The 18,575-nt window shown below is 44.0% G+C and overlaps 1 protein-coding gene across 6 annotated transcripts in view; it reads right to left on the bottom strand.

Annotated features, from left to right (window-relative positions):
• The window catches only part of Nedd4l (NEDD4 like E3 ubiquitin protein ligase), a 283,441-nt gene that overhangs the window by 41,327 nt on the left and 223,539 nt on the right, over positions 1-18,575 (bottom strand). For 4 of the 6 annotated variants that reach the window (XM_048363771.1, XM_048363774.1, XM_048363769.1 and 1 more), the window contains 7 exons: positions 17,042-17,208; positions 13,510-13,642; positions 11,910-12,086; positions 8,832-8,906; positions 6,963-7,022; positions 1,298-1,429; positions 437-556 (listed from right to left, as the gene is read on the bottom strand). In XM_048363771.1, coding sequence (XP_048219728.1) covers positions 437-556; positions 1,298-1,429; positions 6,963-7,022; positions 8,832-8,906; positions 11,910-12,086; positions 13,510-13,642; positions 17,042-17,208 — 864 coding nt within the window. The remainder of the gene's footprint in view (positions 1-436; positions 557-1,297; positions 1,430-6,962; positions 7,023-8,831; positions 8,907-11,909; positions 12,087-13,509; positions 13,643-17,041; positions 17,209-18,575) is intronic. The other 2 variants (XM_048363772.1, XM_048363770.1) reach the window with 1 other exon arrangement.

Genomic DNA, 18,575 nt, shown 5'->3' with positions numbered 1-18,575 from the left:
GTATGCCCATACAATGAAGATCCTACAGTCAAAGAAAATCAAAAGCAACGACAACACCAAAAAAAAAAAAAAGGATCAAAGCAACAGCTGTGTTTTAAAAACTCAATAGAAGCATTGGTATTTGAGTTATTATGCAATTTGAATGAGGTAACAGGCAATAAGGAGCAGAACACAATAAGAATGGGAAAAGTTCTGAAGAGAGAGTGCCTAGAGCCAGCACCAGTCACAGCCAATGAGAATGAGGGCGTGTGAAAGTCCAAGATGTTAACCGGGTGAGACAGAGAAGCGTGGAGAAGTGCGCAGAACACCTCCGCCACCAACACACAACTGGTCAGAGGCAGGGGCTGCCCAACGGAAGCCTGCGTGACAGAGAAGAGAGAATGAGGAGAAGCCACAGGACAGAGGTGACCCCAGTTAGATGAGGTAGCCTTCTCACCTCCAGTGGGGCAGATAAGGTTACTGTTGGCGAACTGAGACTACGAGGCCGGCGGATCTGAGGCTCGATTAGGTGGTTGCTACTGTTTGTGGTTGATCCGGAGGCACCATCTTCTGCAAGCTAGTGTGGAGGCAAAAACAAGTTAGCTTCGGATGAGGACATCCCTGTGTGTCATTAGGAAGTGTGAACCCAAACAATACACGGCAGTAATAAGAGGTCTCGCCTATTTAAAGCATGGAGGAAGTAATTAAACCTAATTATGGGGAAAGGATAGGGAAACACATTCAAGGGGGGAGGGTTTAAATATGAGTCATTGGCCTGTATAAAAACTAGCCTTAGGGAAAAGGTGGGAAGGGAACCTGCATACTGTAAGAGGCCTTTACTTTGAAGCTACTTTTCATGTGACACTAAAAGTTAAACACATGTAAGGACAGACCAAAGTCATCTTTGGGCAAATATTAAAGTAAGGCATGACTTCTGTTCTTTTTCTTTTTTTTTTTTTAATTTGATAAGTCATGGGGCTTGAACTCAGGGCCTAGGCACTGTCCCCGAGCTTCTTTTTGCTCAAGGCTAGCACTCTACCACTTTGAACCACAGCGCCACTTCTGGTTTTCTGGAGGTTAACTGGACGGAGTCTCATGGACTTCCCTGTCAGGGCTGACTTTGGACTGTGATCCTCAGATCCCAGACTCCTGAGCAGCTAGGATTACAGGCGTGAGCCACCAGTGCCCAATGTTCGTGAGATTCTTTTTGAGGCACAAGTCCTTCGGAACAGCACATTAACACTGGGAATAGAATGAAGGTCAAGGGAATCTCAGCTGCAATGACCTGTGATTTTAGGTTGGATGGTGGTCTTCATACCTGCATGATTGGTCGAGTCCAAGTTGTGGTTCGATTGTTATGATTGACATAGTATGTGCGTCCCTTAGCATCTTTTCTTTCTTCCCAGCCTGAAGGTAGGCCCGGCGTGGTATGTACATAGGCCACTGATGGCTGTTTGTGCAAGAAATCATTATTTAACAACTAGCATTTGTTTTTCTGATTAGCTTAGTAAAGTAACACAAACCCAGATAATTAAATTTTCTGGACAAGGCAAGTTAATTCTATTTGTACAGAAAAATATAATTCTGGAAGACAGAATGAAGCTTCTAAGGGAAGCCTCAACTCTACTATAAGATGAACGAACCCCCAACAGCTGGGGGAATCCACTTTTTTAGAGACTCAGTTCTCCAACTCTGAGGTCTGAGAAGTCATTGCTAAGGTGACCGTAAGTAAAAAGAAAAATATGGTAACTTGTTCTAATCATGCAAGTTCACCATCAAACTCTGTATGGCTGGTGGTAGTTCAAGCAGTTCAATACTACTATCCACAGAGGTGCGTGAGGCACCTGCGTAAACCAGGAACGCTCTTTCCCATCAATCCTCAGCTTAGCCATCAGCCGAGGCCTTAAACACAACTGCCAATAATAAAAGCCCCCAAAGAGGCCTTCCTCTTGGATGTCACTCTCCCCTAGTGGCATGGTAACCCAAGGGCCACCAGCCATCTGCACACCCCAGCTCAGAAGACCTCTGGCCATATGTGATGGAGGAATCCCAAGAAGCTTCATACTGGAGGCTGGGCCAGTCCATTCACATGGAGTGTATCCCTTGAAGAGGGTGAACAAACTATGGGCAGTGACTGGGTTTAGGGACATGTCCAGTAGAGAGTGAGTCTGTTCGGGTAGGGAAGAGAGGACCACAAGAGACAGTCGAGACTTTCCCTTATAAGAAACAGTCTAAGAAATGCTATGTGGCTGGAGAAATTCTGGACAAGAGCGGGTGTGTGGTGACTCAGCACGTGACAGGACATCAGAGGTGAGAAATGGCCCAGGAAGGCTGACATCTACCACTGGCACCTGGGAACTGGTAGAGGCTCAGCAAGAAGATGAGCGCCAGGCCCCCAGGGGTCCTGCTAGGAGGTAAAAGGGAGACTTCTGGAGGAATGGCCTCTTCAGTCAGGACACTACTGCTTTAGGGGCTGCCTTCCCCATTGGGGTCTTCCCTCGACCCCCCAGGTATGGCTTCTTAGAATTGGGTGGATGGCATAACTCTCCTCTTAACAGAACTTCTTCCTATCCTTGCCCCATCTCCTCTGTTCACTACTGTCTGTGAGCTGTGCTGAAGAAGGACAGCGCCACTCCAGACCCGGAGTTAGGGACAGCGTGAACAAGCATGCTGGAAGTGTCCAGAACTGCGCCTGCAGAATCTCCAGCCCTGCTCCCTATGCTCATGGCCCACGCCAGAGAAAATGGGAACTTCCCAAGGAATTGGGAAGCAGTTGAGCCAATGGTTATTTCTAAGCTATGTTGACCAAGCCAAGCCAAGGCTAGGTGTAAGAAACTTTCCTGCTAAAAATAGAACAACTACTACTTCTTCCACATTTTCCTAGACGGGTCTAAAGGGACCATAAGATGATTCCAATATTGGCCATTCACCACCCTGGATTCAGGTATGAAGACTCAACAAGAGCAGAGAAACCATCAACTCTGCAAAACCATTTGGTGTAAACCAACTGAACAACTCATGGGGGGAGAGGGGAAGGGGGGGAATGAGGGAGGAGGTAACAAACAGTACAAGAAATGTACCCAAGGCCTAACCTATGAAACTGTATAACCTCTCTGTAGATCACTTTGACAATAAGTAGGAAAAAAAAAAGAAAGAAACAAAAAAAGATAAAAGAAAAACCATCAACTCAAGGACTCACTTCTTTCATGACCATTAAGGACAGGCAGATGATGGCAGAATCAAAATGCTACCTCCACACTACTTTCACCTGGGCTTGCTGAGCACTGATTCCGATGGGTTTATAATCCAAGTTATAATCTCAGTTGGCAGCCGATCAGTACTTTTGGCAATGTATCTGCTACTACATTTTTTTAGAAACATTACTTAAAAAAAATAATTATGTGATACTGAGGAATCGAACCCAGGGCTTCAATAGATGCTAGGCAAGTACTCTACCACTAAGCCACATTCCCAGCCTCCCTGGTCTTTATTATCTGTTTTTATGTGTGTGGGACTGGGGTTTGAACCTAGGACCTAGAGATTGGTAGGCAAGTGCTCTAACATTTGAGCCATATCTCAAGCCCAGCTACTACTACATTTTGATTTACTGTGCTGATAGGATAGAAAAAAAATTATTTGACTATATGGAATATTAAATGGAACTTGCTGTTTTTCTCTCTTCTTCATGAGATTTATTTTTGAGAGGCAATTTGACTTGCTCTGAGCAAACTCAGTTCTGGTAACTGAGTTTTTATCTATTTTATTGCTCTACCATTCCTAGAAAGGATATTTGTTAGGTAACCAATAAACTCAAGAAACTTGGATGGGTCACAGATCATCTCAAACTGAACTGTCAGTGGTATGAATTTTTACATTCACAGATCCGCAGCTAACAAGACTGATAATCAGTTTATGGAGTATTAGGAAGCTAGCAGAGAGAACACTGAATTTAATTAAAACGTGCATTCTCCCTTCTATTGGGGATTGAACAGGCAACCTATGATGTCATTGCATTTATGTAAGATGGTGTTGTTAACGTTTCTTTAGAGCATCCTCTCCAAATGAGCACAGAGAACACTTTGTACTGAGACTCATAACACCGCTGCCCAGTGCACAGGGTGAGGGAGGGGTGGAACTTGGCTTCTACAGGCACGTCTGTGGCAAAGGCCCAGTCTCGGGGCCAAAGCAGACTTCTAATGCTTGCTATGTGCATGACAACATACTCCAGACCACCTACAGAAACAAATTAGCTGGGCGCTGGTGCCTGGTACCTATAATCATAGCTACTTCTGGGGCTGAGATTTGAGTTCGAAGCCAGCCCAGGCAGGGAACTCTATGAGACTCTTATCTCCAATTAATCACAGAAAAAGCCAGAAGTGGCACTGTGGCTCAAGTGGTAGAGTGCTAGCCTTGAGCAAAAGGAGCTCAGGGACAGAACCCAGGCCCAGAGTCTAAGCCCCAGGACTGGCAAACAAAAACAAAATGAATTAGGTACTCCCCAAACAAACAATACCTGTTGATTAGCTTAATTTAACAGTTTATTACTTTTTAAGCTATAGACCAAATATGTAACTGTCTTTCAGGATGCCAACCGGGCATTAACTACCACTTCACAACTCCTTACAACTGCAACTTCTTTAATTAAAATGAATTATCCCAGTGTGTTTAAACTGAGAAAGCTGCCAACATGCCTTTGTGAAGTAACTACTCTTCACACTGTGCATGGAGTCCTTAAGACTTGCTCAAACTCGGACACAGGAGTGCCTTTTATTTTTAGAATCTGTCCAGGGTGGATTAAAGGACTAGGCCCCGCTCTTCTTCTATCTCAAAGGGAGAACTCTGGCTCAGCTCATCAGAAAGTCAAACCCCTGTGTATTTACTTGCAGGAATCATAGGCTATGGTTCCACAAGTAAGAATCAGAACCTAATTCTTATTTTAAAAAAATAAACAAATTAAAAAAAAAAACCCAGTATATGGAAAGAGAGATGTGCCAGAATTGTTACAACGACACAGTGCATAGTGCCTAAATGTTCTTCAGTATGGGGAATTGTGGTGCATTTGCATCCCTGAAAATTAACCCATTAGTAACAGGTCCAAAGAAGAAAGACCCTCAACAAAATTGATGTGCTCAGCATTATTCATACACCATGTTTTTTTCCTCCCTAAAACAAAATAAAACAGCATGTTTGGGAAGGCACAGGTGAGAAGTGAGATGATTGATCACAGGGTATATTTGGTGCAGGGGTATGGGGAATAGAGAAGTAGGAGATGAGGTGAGAGGGAAAAGCCATGCTAACAGACAGAATAGAAAAGAGTAAGTCTAGAATAGTGAGGACAGGGGTGGTTGGGAGAGGGAAACCTACCTAAGTGTAACAGTGGGTAAAACCAAAGGCAAACCAAACCCACATTTTAATTCGTTGATGGAGGGTAGAAAGTACAGACAAGAAGGCAAGAAAAGAATAATCTCCAGAGCTACTTGGGATCCCATTGAGATGGGTAACTGTGTCCAGACAGGCGACTCAGCCTGGAGCTTGGCATTAGAGCAATTGGTTTATTTGGTCAATTGCTAACATTAGCCACTACAAGACTTCAAGCATGTTGCAAGGTCAATTAAACGTAAAAATGGATGATATAGAAAGAGATGTTCAGGGGCATAAAAAAAAAACCCACCCTAAAACCATCTGATGAAATGAGTGGTCTGTTCTGTAGCTTGCTTACTCCCGTGGCACTGCAGGAAATAAGATGGTTCATGAAGAATTCCTTTGAATTTTCCTGGATGCCAAGCCTGGTATTTCCAATATATGAGTCTTACATAAACTCCAGCATCTCAGTACTCTACACTGTGTTGTTATTTGATTGCCAATTTTTTTTCTTTCATAAAGTACCGAGCATTAGATTCTCACAGTATACTTAAATCACTCCTGAAAACCAATCAATATCCTTCAGAAAATCAGCTATTGTATCTGCACTTAAAAGTTATTCACAAGTAACAATTGGTTATAACAAACACAGCACAGGTGACACAAAAAGGAAAATTCTTCAAATAGCTTCCTCAGCTCAAACATAAGCTACAGGTTGGGCTGACTTTAGGGATCAAGTAGAATGAGATGAACATAGTCAAATTTAAGCTATCCATATGTATAAATACTATAAATTATTCACAGTAATGACTACAAATAATAAAAAAATTCTAGACCCTTTTAATATCTTTACTATGTCTCCTGCATTGGGAATTATCTCGACGTTTGTGTATTTCTGTGGGTTGGGCCCCGTGGCTGAGAATAGTCACTACAGCCCCATGTCAGACACAAAGTCTGGCCCCTTCTTAAAAAATGTGCCACGCCGCATTGGTGGCTCATGCCTGTTACCCTAGCTACTCAGGAGGCTGAGATCTGAGGATCACAGTTTGAGGCCAGCGTAGGCAGAAAGGTTTGCTAGACTCCATCTCCCAAAGAACCAGCAAGGCAACAACAACAAAAAACCAAGGCTAGAGTGCCAGCTATGAACAAGCAGACCAAGTGAAGCACAAGGCCCCGAGTTCAAACCCCAGCACCACCAAAACAAAAGAATGTTGTGCGGAAGATGGCAAAGGAGAGCACAGCCAGGACTCTCACACACCTCAGGCAACTGCTGTGGCTTTTTGGATCATCTTTCAAGCAAACTATCAGACCCAGCATTTTAACAACAAGGAAACGCTACTCTAAACGACAGTGCTAATAGTCTAAGTGGTCTAATTAGACACATTGAGTCAAAGCCTGACAATATTTCTAATACAATTAAATGGGACTTAAAAAAAAAGTCATTCCATCCTTCCTAGTACCTTTCAACAACTCCCAAAATGAGAACATGAAACAAGAACTGTGCATACCTCACTAGCGCAGAACAGATGACCTTATTTTTACAAGAACACAGTCACCATTAATCAAAACATTAACCACCCCAGAGACTTTTGCCATTAATGTCTGATAAAGTGGGTCATTACCGTTGATTCCTCACCACCCGTGACAGTGGATGAACGCGCTCTCCTAGTTGGGGTACTGGGCTGTTAAATGACAATTTATATCAGTGAATGCAACTCAGGGGGACCACCCAAGGGCTTAATGAATCAAGAATCCCAGCAGTGGCAGAGTCATAGCAGGTGACATAAGATCAGACCTCCCCTCCCCAGTCCCCAATCCATCTCATTTAAACCAGGCCAAGCAGTTCCCCGATAACCAGCCAAGGAGAAGTATGGTCCCCACTGTACCCCTATGCCACCCTAGGTGGCTCAAGCTGAACCCCTGATCTGTGTGAATAATGGTCACCTCAAGACAGTGAGACAACTTTTAAGAGAAAAATGGCAATGCAATCAGCTGTGTCTGACTGTCTGAAGATGAGCAGATCCTAAGTCTGCCAGACTCAGAGTTCAGGTGAGAGACCACACTGATGATTAGAGAGGACCCAGGATCACAGAGAACAGGGAAAGAAGGAGAAAGCACCCATTTCCAGGCCAGTGAGCTCTTGCCAAAACAAATTGATACTGATTTTGAAAAGAAGAGCAGAGTGCTATTACCTCATCAAGGAAAATCACAGAAGCATTAGGCTGAGGAGCCCCCCAGTTCATCATAGTTGATTATTTTTCTTTGGGAGTGGGTATACCATAACCCATCCCAGAAAAGATGCTCGTAAACTTACTATTAGCCAATCTACTCAGGGTTAAGTCATAGCAGAATCTATTGCCTTGACTAGTACATTCATTCATTCACTGATTCAATTCTTGAAACATAAAATACTAAGATCTATATATCCTTTGAAGATAAGAAAAAATGTACATGATCAGGAAGACATTGATTTCAAAGCTAAGTGTGGTGTGTATGTGCGTGTGTGTGCGTGTGTGTGTGCTGGTAATGGAGTTTGAACTGAAGGCCTTGCACTCTTGCATGGCTTTTTCACTCAAGGCTGGTGCTCTACCACTTGAGCCACTCATTTCTAGCTTTTTTTTTCTGATTAATTGGAGATTAAGAGTCTCACAGACTTCAGCCGGGTCTGGCTTCAAACTGTGATTCTCAGATCTCAGCCTCTAGAGTAGCTAGGATTACAAGTGAGAGCCATCAACACCCTGCTAAAAATGCTCACTTTAAAAAAAATCACATGTAATCAAGTATGCCATAAAATAACCAAATATTTGTAGCAATTAAAAGGTCTTGGTTATGAAAAACCTACAATAGTCACTTCCAAAAGAAGAAAGAAATATACGTAAAATTTCTTCTTTGCAATATGGACACCAAACATCTTCCAAGGCTACCAATGTTAGTCTGCCTTCAATTGGAATATACATTGTAAAATGTATTGGCTATTATCAAACCCTCTATTGCATTTATGTTTGATTAGATAGAAGCACTATGGGAGGGAGAGAACAAGCAATAGCCAATCCTTCTGTTACAGAGCTAGCTGTCTTTAAAGAGAGCACAGGGGCTTTGTGGAATTCAAAGTGTAGGCCACTGGTGGTGACAAAGACCATTGGGCTGCCTTTCTGGAAGAGTTCTTCCTGTTCAAAAGGGATCAAGAGACCAATGAGTTTCACAGTCCAGCTCACTAGGCCACAACTGCAAGGGCCAAAGCAAGTCAAAAGAATCCATTACCATTCCAGGTAGTTACAGTCAAATAATGACATCAACATTGGCATCAATTTAGGCGCAAGACTAAAGCCATGAAGCGTCTTAGCATTTTAGAGACTTGGGTGGCAATTTGCTAGAAAAATTTCAACCATTTCATTTACATGGTGACGCACAGGAAAAACTCTTTCTCAGCAGCCTAGATCTTAGAGTAAAGCTGAAGAGCCAGCTGCTGACTGGAAACGAGCGTGGGTTACCGGTGGTAGGTGGGCCTGCTCTGCGACCGCATCGGTGACACTACAGGACCGGAGTCTTGAGGAAGGTTCCCTCTGCTGCAGGAAGGGAAAGACAGCAAGCGTCAATGGGAGTATTCCGAGAAACAGCTCGCACTGGTATCATAAGCACCTCTCAAATCAATCCCAGGAATGAATCCCTCTTGGATATTCTGAGGTATTACATGAAATACCTTTTTCAGAGCAAAGGAGAGCATTCCTCGGGGGAGTCATCTTGTTTTAAGTGTCAGTGTTTTCAGCAGACTAGGATTTGGTGGTTGCTGTTGGCCTGGGCATTGCCCCTGAGCTATTTTGCTTAAGGCCAGTGCTCTACCACTTTGAGTTTTCTGGTGGTTAGTTGGAGATAAAAGTTTCATGGACTTTCCTGCCTGGGTTGCCTCTGAACTGTGATCCTCAGATCTCAGCCTCTTGAGTAGCTGGGATCACAGGCCTGAGGCACCAGTGCCTGGCTCCGATTAGGATTTTCTTTGGTCATTTGAATCAATAGCAAAACTAAGACAGGGAGATCAAAAGTACCGGGAAGGAGGGGCAACAGGACTCTGCGGCACCAATGAGCTGCTTTGCAACTAGCTTTAAGAAGGTAGTAAGCCAGGTGCCAGTGGCTCATGCTTGTAATCCTAGCCACTGCTCAGGAGACCGAGATCTGAGGATCATGGCTTAAATCCAGCCCATTCAGGAAAGTTTGTGAGGCTATTCTCCCCGAGTAACCACCAAAAAGCTGGGAGCTCAAGTGGTAGAGCCTTGAGAGAAAAAGCTAAGGCACATTGGCCCTGACCCTGAGTCCAAGCCCCACCCAGTACAAGGTGGAAAAAAAAAAAAAAAGCAGTCACCTATCTTCTGCTTGGAATGCCAGTTCTGGACAAACTCCAAACTCTACAGGAATAGAAGAAAAAGGAGTAGCCAATAGCAATAGATGGCTACTCAACATCTATTATTATTAATTATTTTGTGCTAGTGCTAGGATTTGAACTCAAGGACTCATGCTCTTTGCTTGGCTTTTTTGTTCAAGGATGGCGCTCTACCACTTTTCTGCCCAGGCTGGCTTGGAACTGCAATCCTTGGCTCTCAGCCTCCTGAGCAGCTAGGAGCACAAGGCTATGCCATCTGTTCCTGGCACAACATTTATTATTACAGTTGACCAAGAATGAGTTGCACTGTATATCTAGAGGAAGTCAGAAAGCAACCTCGTCCTCCTTCTGACATTAGGATTCTATACATTTAGCTTCCTGGTACAGTTCAAGAAACAGAAAAGAATGAAACAGCCTGTGTAATATATAGTTTCTCTCACTTGTTCATATTCTATGTGATTACCCACAGTCGAATAGATCTGAATCGTGACTAGAGCCAAAGCTCTTCTTATTACCAGAATTATCTATGGCCTAAGATTGTAGCATGTATGGTTTTTAAACATTTTCTATTTTTTTAAACGTTTTTCCAATGACAAGAGATCATGTGTGAAAAAGGCCTCTGTGATGGGGAGCAGGCACAGTGAAAGGTGTGGAGTCATTCTTGAGCAAAAAGTTGGCATCAGAATGACCCTGAGCAGCAAGAGGTTCCGTTAGACATTCTAGGTGAAACAACACATATATAATGTATTGTGGCCCTTGAGTCTTAAAGAAGTCTTATGTTTCTAAAGTAACTAACATTCCAAAGCACCCTATACAAATAACTTGAAATGCCAACACTGGAGAAAACTACTATTATTTTTTTTACTTGGTTGACTAAAAGCATATAGCTGTTACAATTGATGTAATTCTTTCCTTCATACATTTTAAATATATAGCTTCATGGCCTATGTGGTTTCCATAGCAACAGTGGTACCAAGTCAAATATCCCATATATGGTACTTTCTTTCCTGTCCATTTAGTACTACATTTTCATTTCAGTGCCATTTCTCTTTTTGAAAAACATTCATAGGCTCTTAAGGTGAAACAAGTAATCAGTCCTTGCAACTCACACAACCAAAGCCAGTGTTTTAAAAATGAAAAACACCCTGACTAAAGAACCTGCAACAATTTTGTGACTTTGTACTTTGCTTTGACAATTTAGTAGTCCTCCACAAGAATGGTTCTAGGTTGCCTTTTTTTTTTTTTTTTTTTTTTTGCTAGTCCTGGGGCTTGAACTCAGGCTCTTTGGCTCAAGGCTAACACTCTACCACTTGAGCCACAGCACCACTTCCAGCTTTTTCTGTTTATGTGGTACTGAGGAATTGAACCCAGGGCTTTATTCATGCTAGGTGAGTACTCTACCACTAAGCCACATTCCCAGCCCCTCAGGTTGCCATTTTTAATGGAGAGACTGCCACCCTTAGAAACTAGTTTGCATTTGCCCTTTGTTGTGTACACACACACATAGGAGTTATCTATATGGATTGTTCCATAGTTTGGTACTGTCAAATGCAATGCTATTCATGACTGATCCATTACTTCTCATTGGGATTTAGCTTTATCTGAAGCATCTAGAAAAGAACTTCTTTAACGGTCAAATGACATCAGTGTCCCCTTTTCTCAAGGACTCGTGTACTCTAGGACTTAGGGACATCTTGCACTTCCTACCTCACCCTTGCCCTGAGCAGGCCACTCTTAACATCGGGCCATTTCCTCTGTGAAACAGGACCCGGTGACCAGTACGGGGGGAGTGGGGGGGGGGGCAGAGGCTCTGGATTCTCATGAAATGTTACCTTCATGATGAAGATGCTGGTTTTAGAAGCTTTTGTTGGCTTTCAAAGAAATCCTACAAGATTAAAGCCAGTGACTGCAGATCACTGAATGTGCAGTGTTATAGAATCTTATTTATTCCTTTGAGTTATTTTTGTAAGTAATAGTAATTTCTAAAAGGAGAGCTGGTGGTATATAACTGCTTTCCAAATCATTAAGATCCTCACCTTCCTGGGTTAATCTTAGAAGCCATGCTTCTCTGAGTGAAGTAACTAGCAGGGAGCTGGAAGACCCTTGGCTAGCTTTGGCACACAGGATTCTCCTAAAGTAACCAATACTGGGAGACTGGTGCTTGGCTTCTCTTTCATGCAAGATCACTACTTACAATCAGAGAACTGAACTGCTCTCCATTGGAGTCCGGGGTGATCTGAAGCCTTCTGCTCAACTCCTCCGACAGCTCCTGAGGGCTGGTCCGAGACACGGGGGAGGCTGGAGGCGGGGGCAGCGCCAGGCTGAGGGAGTCCCCTGCCATGTTTACTTCCTCCGAAATGGTCTCCCAAGGCTTTCAAGGAAGAAGAAAGCCAAGTCAATGCTAGGACGTGGGAAATCCTTCCGTCCTCCCCGCACCCAAAGCACTCAATAATAAGCAATAGGAGAACTATAATTAACCTCTACTCAACATGTACCATGAGGTTCACAGTCTTCAGGATAATCACGAGGAAGGTAAGATCACTGTGTCAGTGAACGGATGAGGATACTGAGGAGCAGAGGGTAATAGGAGCAAGGCAAGCCAGATGGTCAGGCATGAAGGAGACAGGCCCCGGGCTGTGTGGGGTCGCTGTCATGTAACCATCTCCCCCGGCAGTGGCTTAGGGCCAGGATCCACGACCAAATGAACTGGTTACAAACATCTCAGGAGTTTGCAAATGATTTTTACTGGGTTTTCTTTTACTCTAACTGCAGAAAACAGCACAGACACTGTTAGCTGTAACTAAACCTTAATGTGAAATAACTTCAGCCAATTTATTATGGCATCATGAGTCTGCTTTTGGCATATGATTACGGCAACATTTTGTGAAAGACTTTCTTCCTAATGCAAGGTCTAAAACGGATGTAAACAGCAGTCAAGATACCATGGAAGTTGAAGATTATTGCTGATTTCTCATTTAGTTCATATTCTTTTTTGGTAATGAATGATAGTCATTTAAAGGGAAAATTACAAACATTTCTATCAATCTAAATTGGTGTTTTCTTCCTAATCAACATCTCCTAAGTTGTCGAAATGGCTTTGTAAAAACTGGTCAATGAGACCCCACAATTCACAGGGCTCACTCAATTGCTCAACTGTGTGGACTTTGATGTCATTTAATGAGACATGGTAAACCCTGGGGGAAAATAAAAAGTGAGAGTATCTTTCCTACTAAGCATGCCATTCCTTTTTGCAATAATAAAGACCACATGTACTTCGTTAAACATCTTTCTTCCTTTCTTCTGCCTTCTCTCTCTTCACTCTCTTTCTTTTCTCTCTCCCCGCCCCCCCCCCTTTTTTTTGGCCAGTCCTGGGCCTTGAACTCAGGGCCTGAGCACTGTCCCTGGCTTCTTTTTTGCTCAAGGCTAGCACTCTGCCACTTGAGCCACAGCGCCGCTTCTGGCCGTTTTCTGTATATGTGGTGCTGGGGAATCAAACCTAGGGCCTCGTGTATCCGAGGCAGGCACTCTTGCCACTAGGCTATATCCCCAGCCCCCCGCCCCCCTTTTTCCCCAGTGTTGGGGACTGAACCTAGAGCTTTGCATATGTTGGGCAAGTGCTCTATCCCAGAACTCCACCCCTTGTCCTCCAACATGGCTGTCATACGCACTTGCTAAATGAATTAAGAGCCAGCTGGGAATCAACTAGCTGTTATTGGTTCCTGATGGGGCTGAGAGGAGGAGTGTAACACAGAAGCATGCTGGGAACCGTGGGAAGTGTGCTCTGGGCAGCCTACCTCAGGGCCCTCTCCACCTTCCGAGGCCTCGGGTTCTAGGTCCTCACTGATGTGTCTGCGTGAGCGGAAGCGCCGGTGCGCGGCCTCCTGGTTGATCTGTCGGATGTTGTTGTCTGACTCAGAGGACACATCCCTGACAGCAGGGTGAGAGGGGGCGAGAAGAGGAGGGGTGTTCAGAATAAGATGTCCACCAGATCAACCCTTACCAAGGGCCACAGGTCAACTAAGACTTTGGTGTAAATAGTGACAAACAGAGAACTCTTAGCCTTATTCTGGCTACAGTAGAGGCACAATTCACCTTAATCAGATACACACAACGTTCAGAGCAGGGGTCATCATATTCTGATGATTCATAAGATACATACAGGCATCTCTCCACAGCCATGGAGAATTGGATGCAGGACCCTTTCCTTCTCAATGGATACCAAAATGAGGGATGCTATAAAGTGGTGTGATATTTGCCTATAAATGATACACACCTTTTGGTATTCTTTACATCATCTGGTTAGTTGGAGCTACAGTCTCACAGACTTTGATGCCCAGGCTGGCTTCGAACTATAATCCTTCCAGGTCTCAGCCTCCTAAGTAGTTAGGACTATAAGCAAGAACTACTGCCACCTGGCTGGGGTTCTTAATAATTGTTTTTTTTTTGGGGGGGGGGATACTAGTAGGGTGCCAATGAATCCTATCTGTAATTCTAGCTACTCAAGAGGCTGACATCTAGGGAATCCAAGTCTGAAGCCAGCACTGGCAGAAAAGACTGTGAGACTCCATCTTCAAAATAACCAGCAAATCGTTAGGCTGGTGGTATGGCCCAAATGGTAAAGGGCTATCTGAGAAAGGCCTGGCAAGTACAAGGTCTTGAGTTCAAACTCTGGTAACAGAAAAAAAGATAGTTTCTAATGATATAGTTTCTAATGCTACAGTATTCTGTGAACACTGAATGATGAAAACAAAGCATTTTTGGCATTGGGATTGATCCTAGGATGTCGTCCATCTAGTTTTTGCTCTAGCTTTCAGCTATATCCCCAATCTTATTTTGTTTCCTCAAGACAGTCTTTTGTTTTTGTGCTATGCAGCCCAGGCTGGCCTTGAACTCGTGATCTTCTTACCTCAGCCTCTTTAGTACTGGGATTACAGGAGTACCTCATGACTGCCAGCAAAATGAACCAACACAACCTTTAAAGGTAATTCCTTGGCCCAGGGGCTTTAGGTCAATCCAGATTACCATGAATGTGCAGGGACAACAGAGAGGCTGTGTGTAGAAACTTTTTCCTTAGGTAATTCTTTGCTCCCTGCAAATTGAGCCCATAGACAGGCTGACCTCCTTAAGTACCATGGTGTTCTACAGGTGTCTTTCCTGGCTCAGTCTCCCCCTGCAGTACTGGTGCCTCATTGGTGGGGACAGACACACCACTGACTTCTCCCTAAACCGTAGCAAGCCCGCACACAGAACATCTCCTTTTGTCTCTGGATTAGTGATGAACCAGCATCACAAAAGGTATAGAGTTTGCTTTAATTTGGTGCTTTTGGATCGTGCCACCCAAGATAGTGTTTCTTTCTTTTTTTTTTTTTTTTTTTTTTTGCCAGTCCTAGGCTGTGAACTCAGGGCCTGAGCACTGTCCCTGGCTTCTTTTTTGCTCAAGGCTAGCACTCTGCCACTTGAGCCACAGCGCCACTTCTGGCCATTTTCTGTATATGTGGTGCTGAGGAATTGAACCCAGGGCCTCATGTATACGAGGCAAGCACTCTTGCCACTAGGCCATATCCCCAGCCAAGATAGTGTTTCTTTTAATGGACTCATAAGAGATTGGACTTGTTTTGATAAGTCTGGATACAAGTAAACACCCATGAAGCCATCACAAAATGACCAAGGTGATTAAACAATATTTAAACTATGTGTGAAGTGTTTTCTCATCAACAACTTGAGGTTAAAATAACCCAGCAAATTATCTATTTATTCCACAAATAAAGACTTGTAATCTGCATGGTCCTGATGAATGAAGTTGGGCATTTTTCCATCCATGTATCAGCTATTTGTGTTTCTTCTGCTGTGATTAGTTACTGGTCTTGTTTCCAAGGGAGTCACTTGAAACTCTGCAGCCACCTCTGTGGGTGGCTGAGTAGGACACCTCTGTCCCAATTGGCCAAGTAGAGGGTGGGTGGCCCATTGCTTAGGGCATAGGCTACCAAGGTTCTTCACCGAGCCAGAGGCAGATGCAAAGAGCTAGAGTAGTCAAATGCTCTTCCATATTTCCAGTAGCTATGGTTCATTCATGAAAAGGAATGGCAATGAATGAATCAACTAAATCATTTCCATGTATACTGATTGCTCCAGCATCTTGGTGTTTATGCTGAGAGCAAGAGCTAATGGCCACTTGGTAGTCCAAAGTAGCCAAGAACAGTGAGACACAAGACCTTCTTGGAGATTCACAGAAGACCTACTATTTGCTATTCCTAATTCTGCAGATGGAAATTAATTAAAACCTATACCACCAGCTGAAGTGGCTACATTCTCTACCCACTTCCTTGTTCATTTAGAGTATCTTTGTAATTTCTAAGGATAAAGGGTTTGTAAGAATACCTTCCAAAGGATGGGAATGGTCCCAACATTTGGGAGATGAAGGCAGAAGGTTCATGAGTTCAAGGGCAATCCAGGCTACATACTGAGCCTGTCTCAAAGACCAACGAAACAAAACACCCCAATCAAAAGAATACCTTTGAGCACAATGTTACTATCACCTGTTTAAAAAGCAACCTCAACACATTTCTTTTCCAAGATGGACTGAAAATTATCTTAGTGGATACACTGCCTTTATTGCACATGGAAAATTACATCATAGCTTATAACATCTGATTGACAATTATCCACTTTGTCTTGGCTATTACTTGGAAGCTCATATTTCCTTAGGTTTAGGTTTTGCTATAAAATATGACTCAACAGTAAGATTCCATAAAGACTTTTATAAAATTCCTCAGAAACAACAGGGTAACAGGTTAACTGTTATGCTATAAAAATAAACAGCAATTGCTAAGTGTGGCTTTGCAAATCTGTGTACTTTTAATTTCTCAGGCCTATAATCCTAGCTATTCAGGAGGCTGAGATTTGAAAATCACAGTTTGAAGCCAGCCTGGTACAAGTGTAAAATCTGAGGACAGTGCCCTAGGCCTTAAGCTTAAGCACCAGTACCAGTGGAAGGAAATAAGAAAGGAAGGAAATAAGAAGGAAATAAGAAGAAGGGAGGAAGGGAAGGAGGGAGGGAGGGAGGGAGGGAAGGAGAGAGGGAGAAGGGAAACTTGCTATTTTCCATGCTGGCGCAATCAGAATAGGAAGGTGAATAAGAGGCAAGCTATTCAACACAATTTTCAAATTTAAGATAAATCTAGGAAAAGCAGATCTTAAGAACAAGCATCCTGACACGTGGACGTGACGATTCTAAAGCTCTACGTCAAGGAAGGGCAGGTTTACTGACGTGAGATTTCCCCCCCGTCTCCAGGAGTTGCTGTGCGGGCATCTAACTGTGATACTCACAGCAAGCTGGGCCGGTGCCACTGTGTGGTCCGGTTGTTGTGGTTGACATAGTAGGTGCGGCCTAAATTGTCCACTTTCTCTTCCCATCCTGGGGGCAGAGGAGGAGGAGGAAGCTCTTCCTGGTGCTGAGAAGCTGAGTCACTCGAGTCCACCACTTCCCACCCGTGCTGTGGAATGTAATCAAACAGAAGGTCAGAGGAGCAATCTAGTCTTCAGATTCTCTGTTGTATTCTGGGCCTTACAAGGGCTTCCTGTGTCACAGTTTGACATACTTCCCTCAAAAACTTAAAAAAAACAAACAAATCAAAACCCGTTCAAAGTCTCAAAAATCTTGCTGGGTACTGGTGGCTCATGCCTGTAATCCTAGCTACTCAGGATGCTTAGATGTGAGGATCACAGTTCAAAGCCAGCCCAGGCAAGAAAGTCTATGAGACTCTTATCCCAAATTAACCACCAGAAAAACCAGAAGGAGAGCAGTGCCTCAAAGTGGTAGAGCACTAGCCTTGAGCATAAAAGCTTAGGGACAGTGCCCAGGCCCTGAGTTCAAGCCCTATGACTGACAGAGAAAAAAAAAATATTTTTTTGAGCAGTGGGCAAATTAGTCATCCCCCACCCCTCCAGATGGCTATATTGCAGGGGGCCACCATGGGTGAGATATGGAGTCAGTTTAGTTCCCTAAGTCTCCCTGTACTCCTTTTACATTTCAGTTGGTTATTCTGACTTGAAGGCCTCCGGGGCTGAACAAAGGTAATGACATGGGCCCTGTCACAGCTGTCACCACTGTCATCCCTCACCCCCATGAGCTAAAGCAGTACCCTAAACACATACATTTTATTTTAAAAAAAATTTTTTGTGCCAGTCCTGGGGCTTGGACTCAGGGCCTGAGCACTGTCCCTGGCTTCTTTCTGTTCAAGGCTAGCACTCTGCCATTTGAGCCACAGCGCCACTTCTGGCCGCTTTCTGTATATGTGGTGCTGGGGAATTGAACCCAGAGCCTCATGTATACAAGGCAAGCACTCTTGCCACTAGGCCATAGCCCCAGCCCAACACTTACATTCTAACACAGCTCAGTGTGGGCGACCAGAACAGGGGGGCACAGGCCCTGCTTACCACCAGGGGAGGCAATGGTAAAGCCTCCACTGTGTGTTTGCAATTAGGGTAGGAGCCAGAAGTAGCTGGGAAGCCTTTACTTCGAGGAGCACACACAGGCCTCAGAACCACGGTCAGAGGTGCACTTTTACAGTGCATACTTTAGGCATTAAGTATTGCTTTCCTAACATCCCCTAGCAAAGTCACTGGAAAAATCTACTAATTCACTGGTTACTGCAGCTGGAAGGCAAGAAGAGTGTAACAAATTCCTTGGATTTGACATGAAAATCTGTTGCGGGGCTGACGAAATCTTACCCTCCACTGGGGCCTACCACCCACGTGAGCCCATGGTGAAACGCTGCGTGGACATGTGGTCAGAGGAGGCTGGTCAGGTTGCCCACAATACATCACTCACGTGTCACGTACACGCAACAGCTGCAAACAG

The sequence above is a fragment of the Perognathus longimembris genome, chromosome 15 (assembly GCF_023159225.1).
Source record: "Perognathus longimembris pacificus isolate PPM17 chromosome 15, ASM2315922v1, whole genome shotgun sequence".
NCBI classification, from domain to species: Eukaryota; Metazoa; Chordata; class Mammalia; order Rodentia; family Heteromyidae; genus Perognathus; species Perognathus longimembris.
Note: the sequence above shows the minus strand (reverse complement) of the source record. Positions and strands in the feature narration are given on the sequence as shown.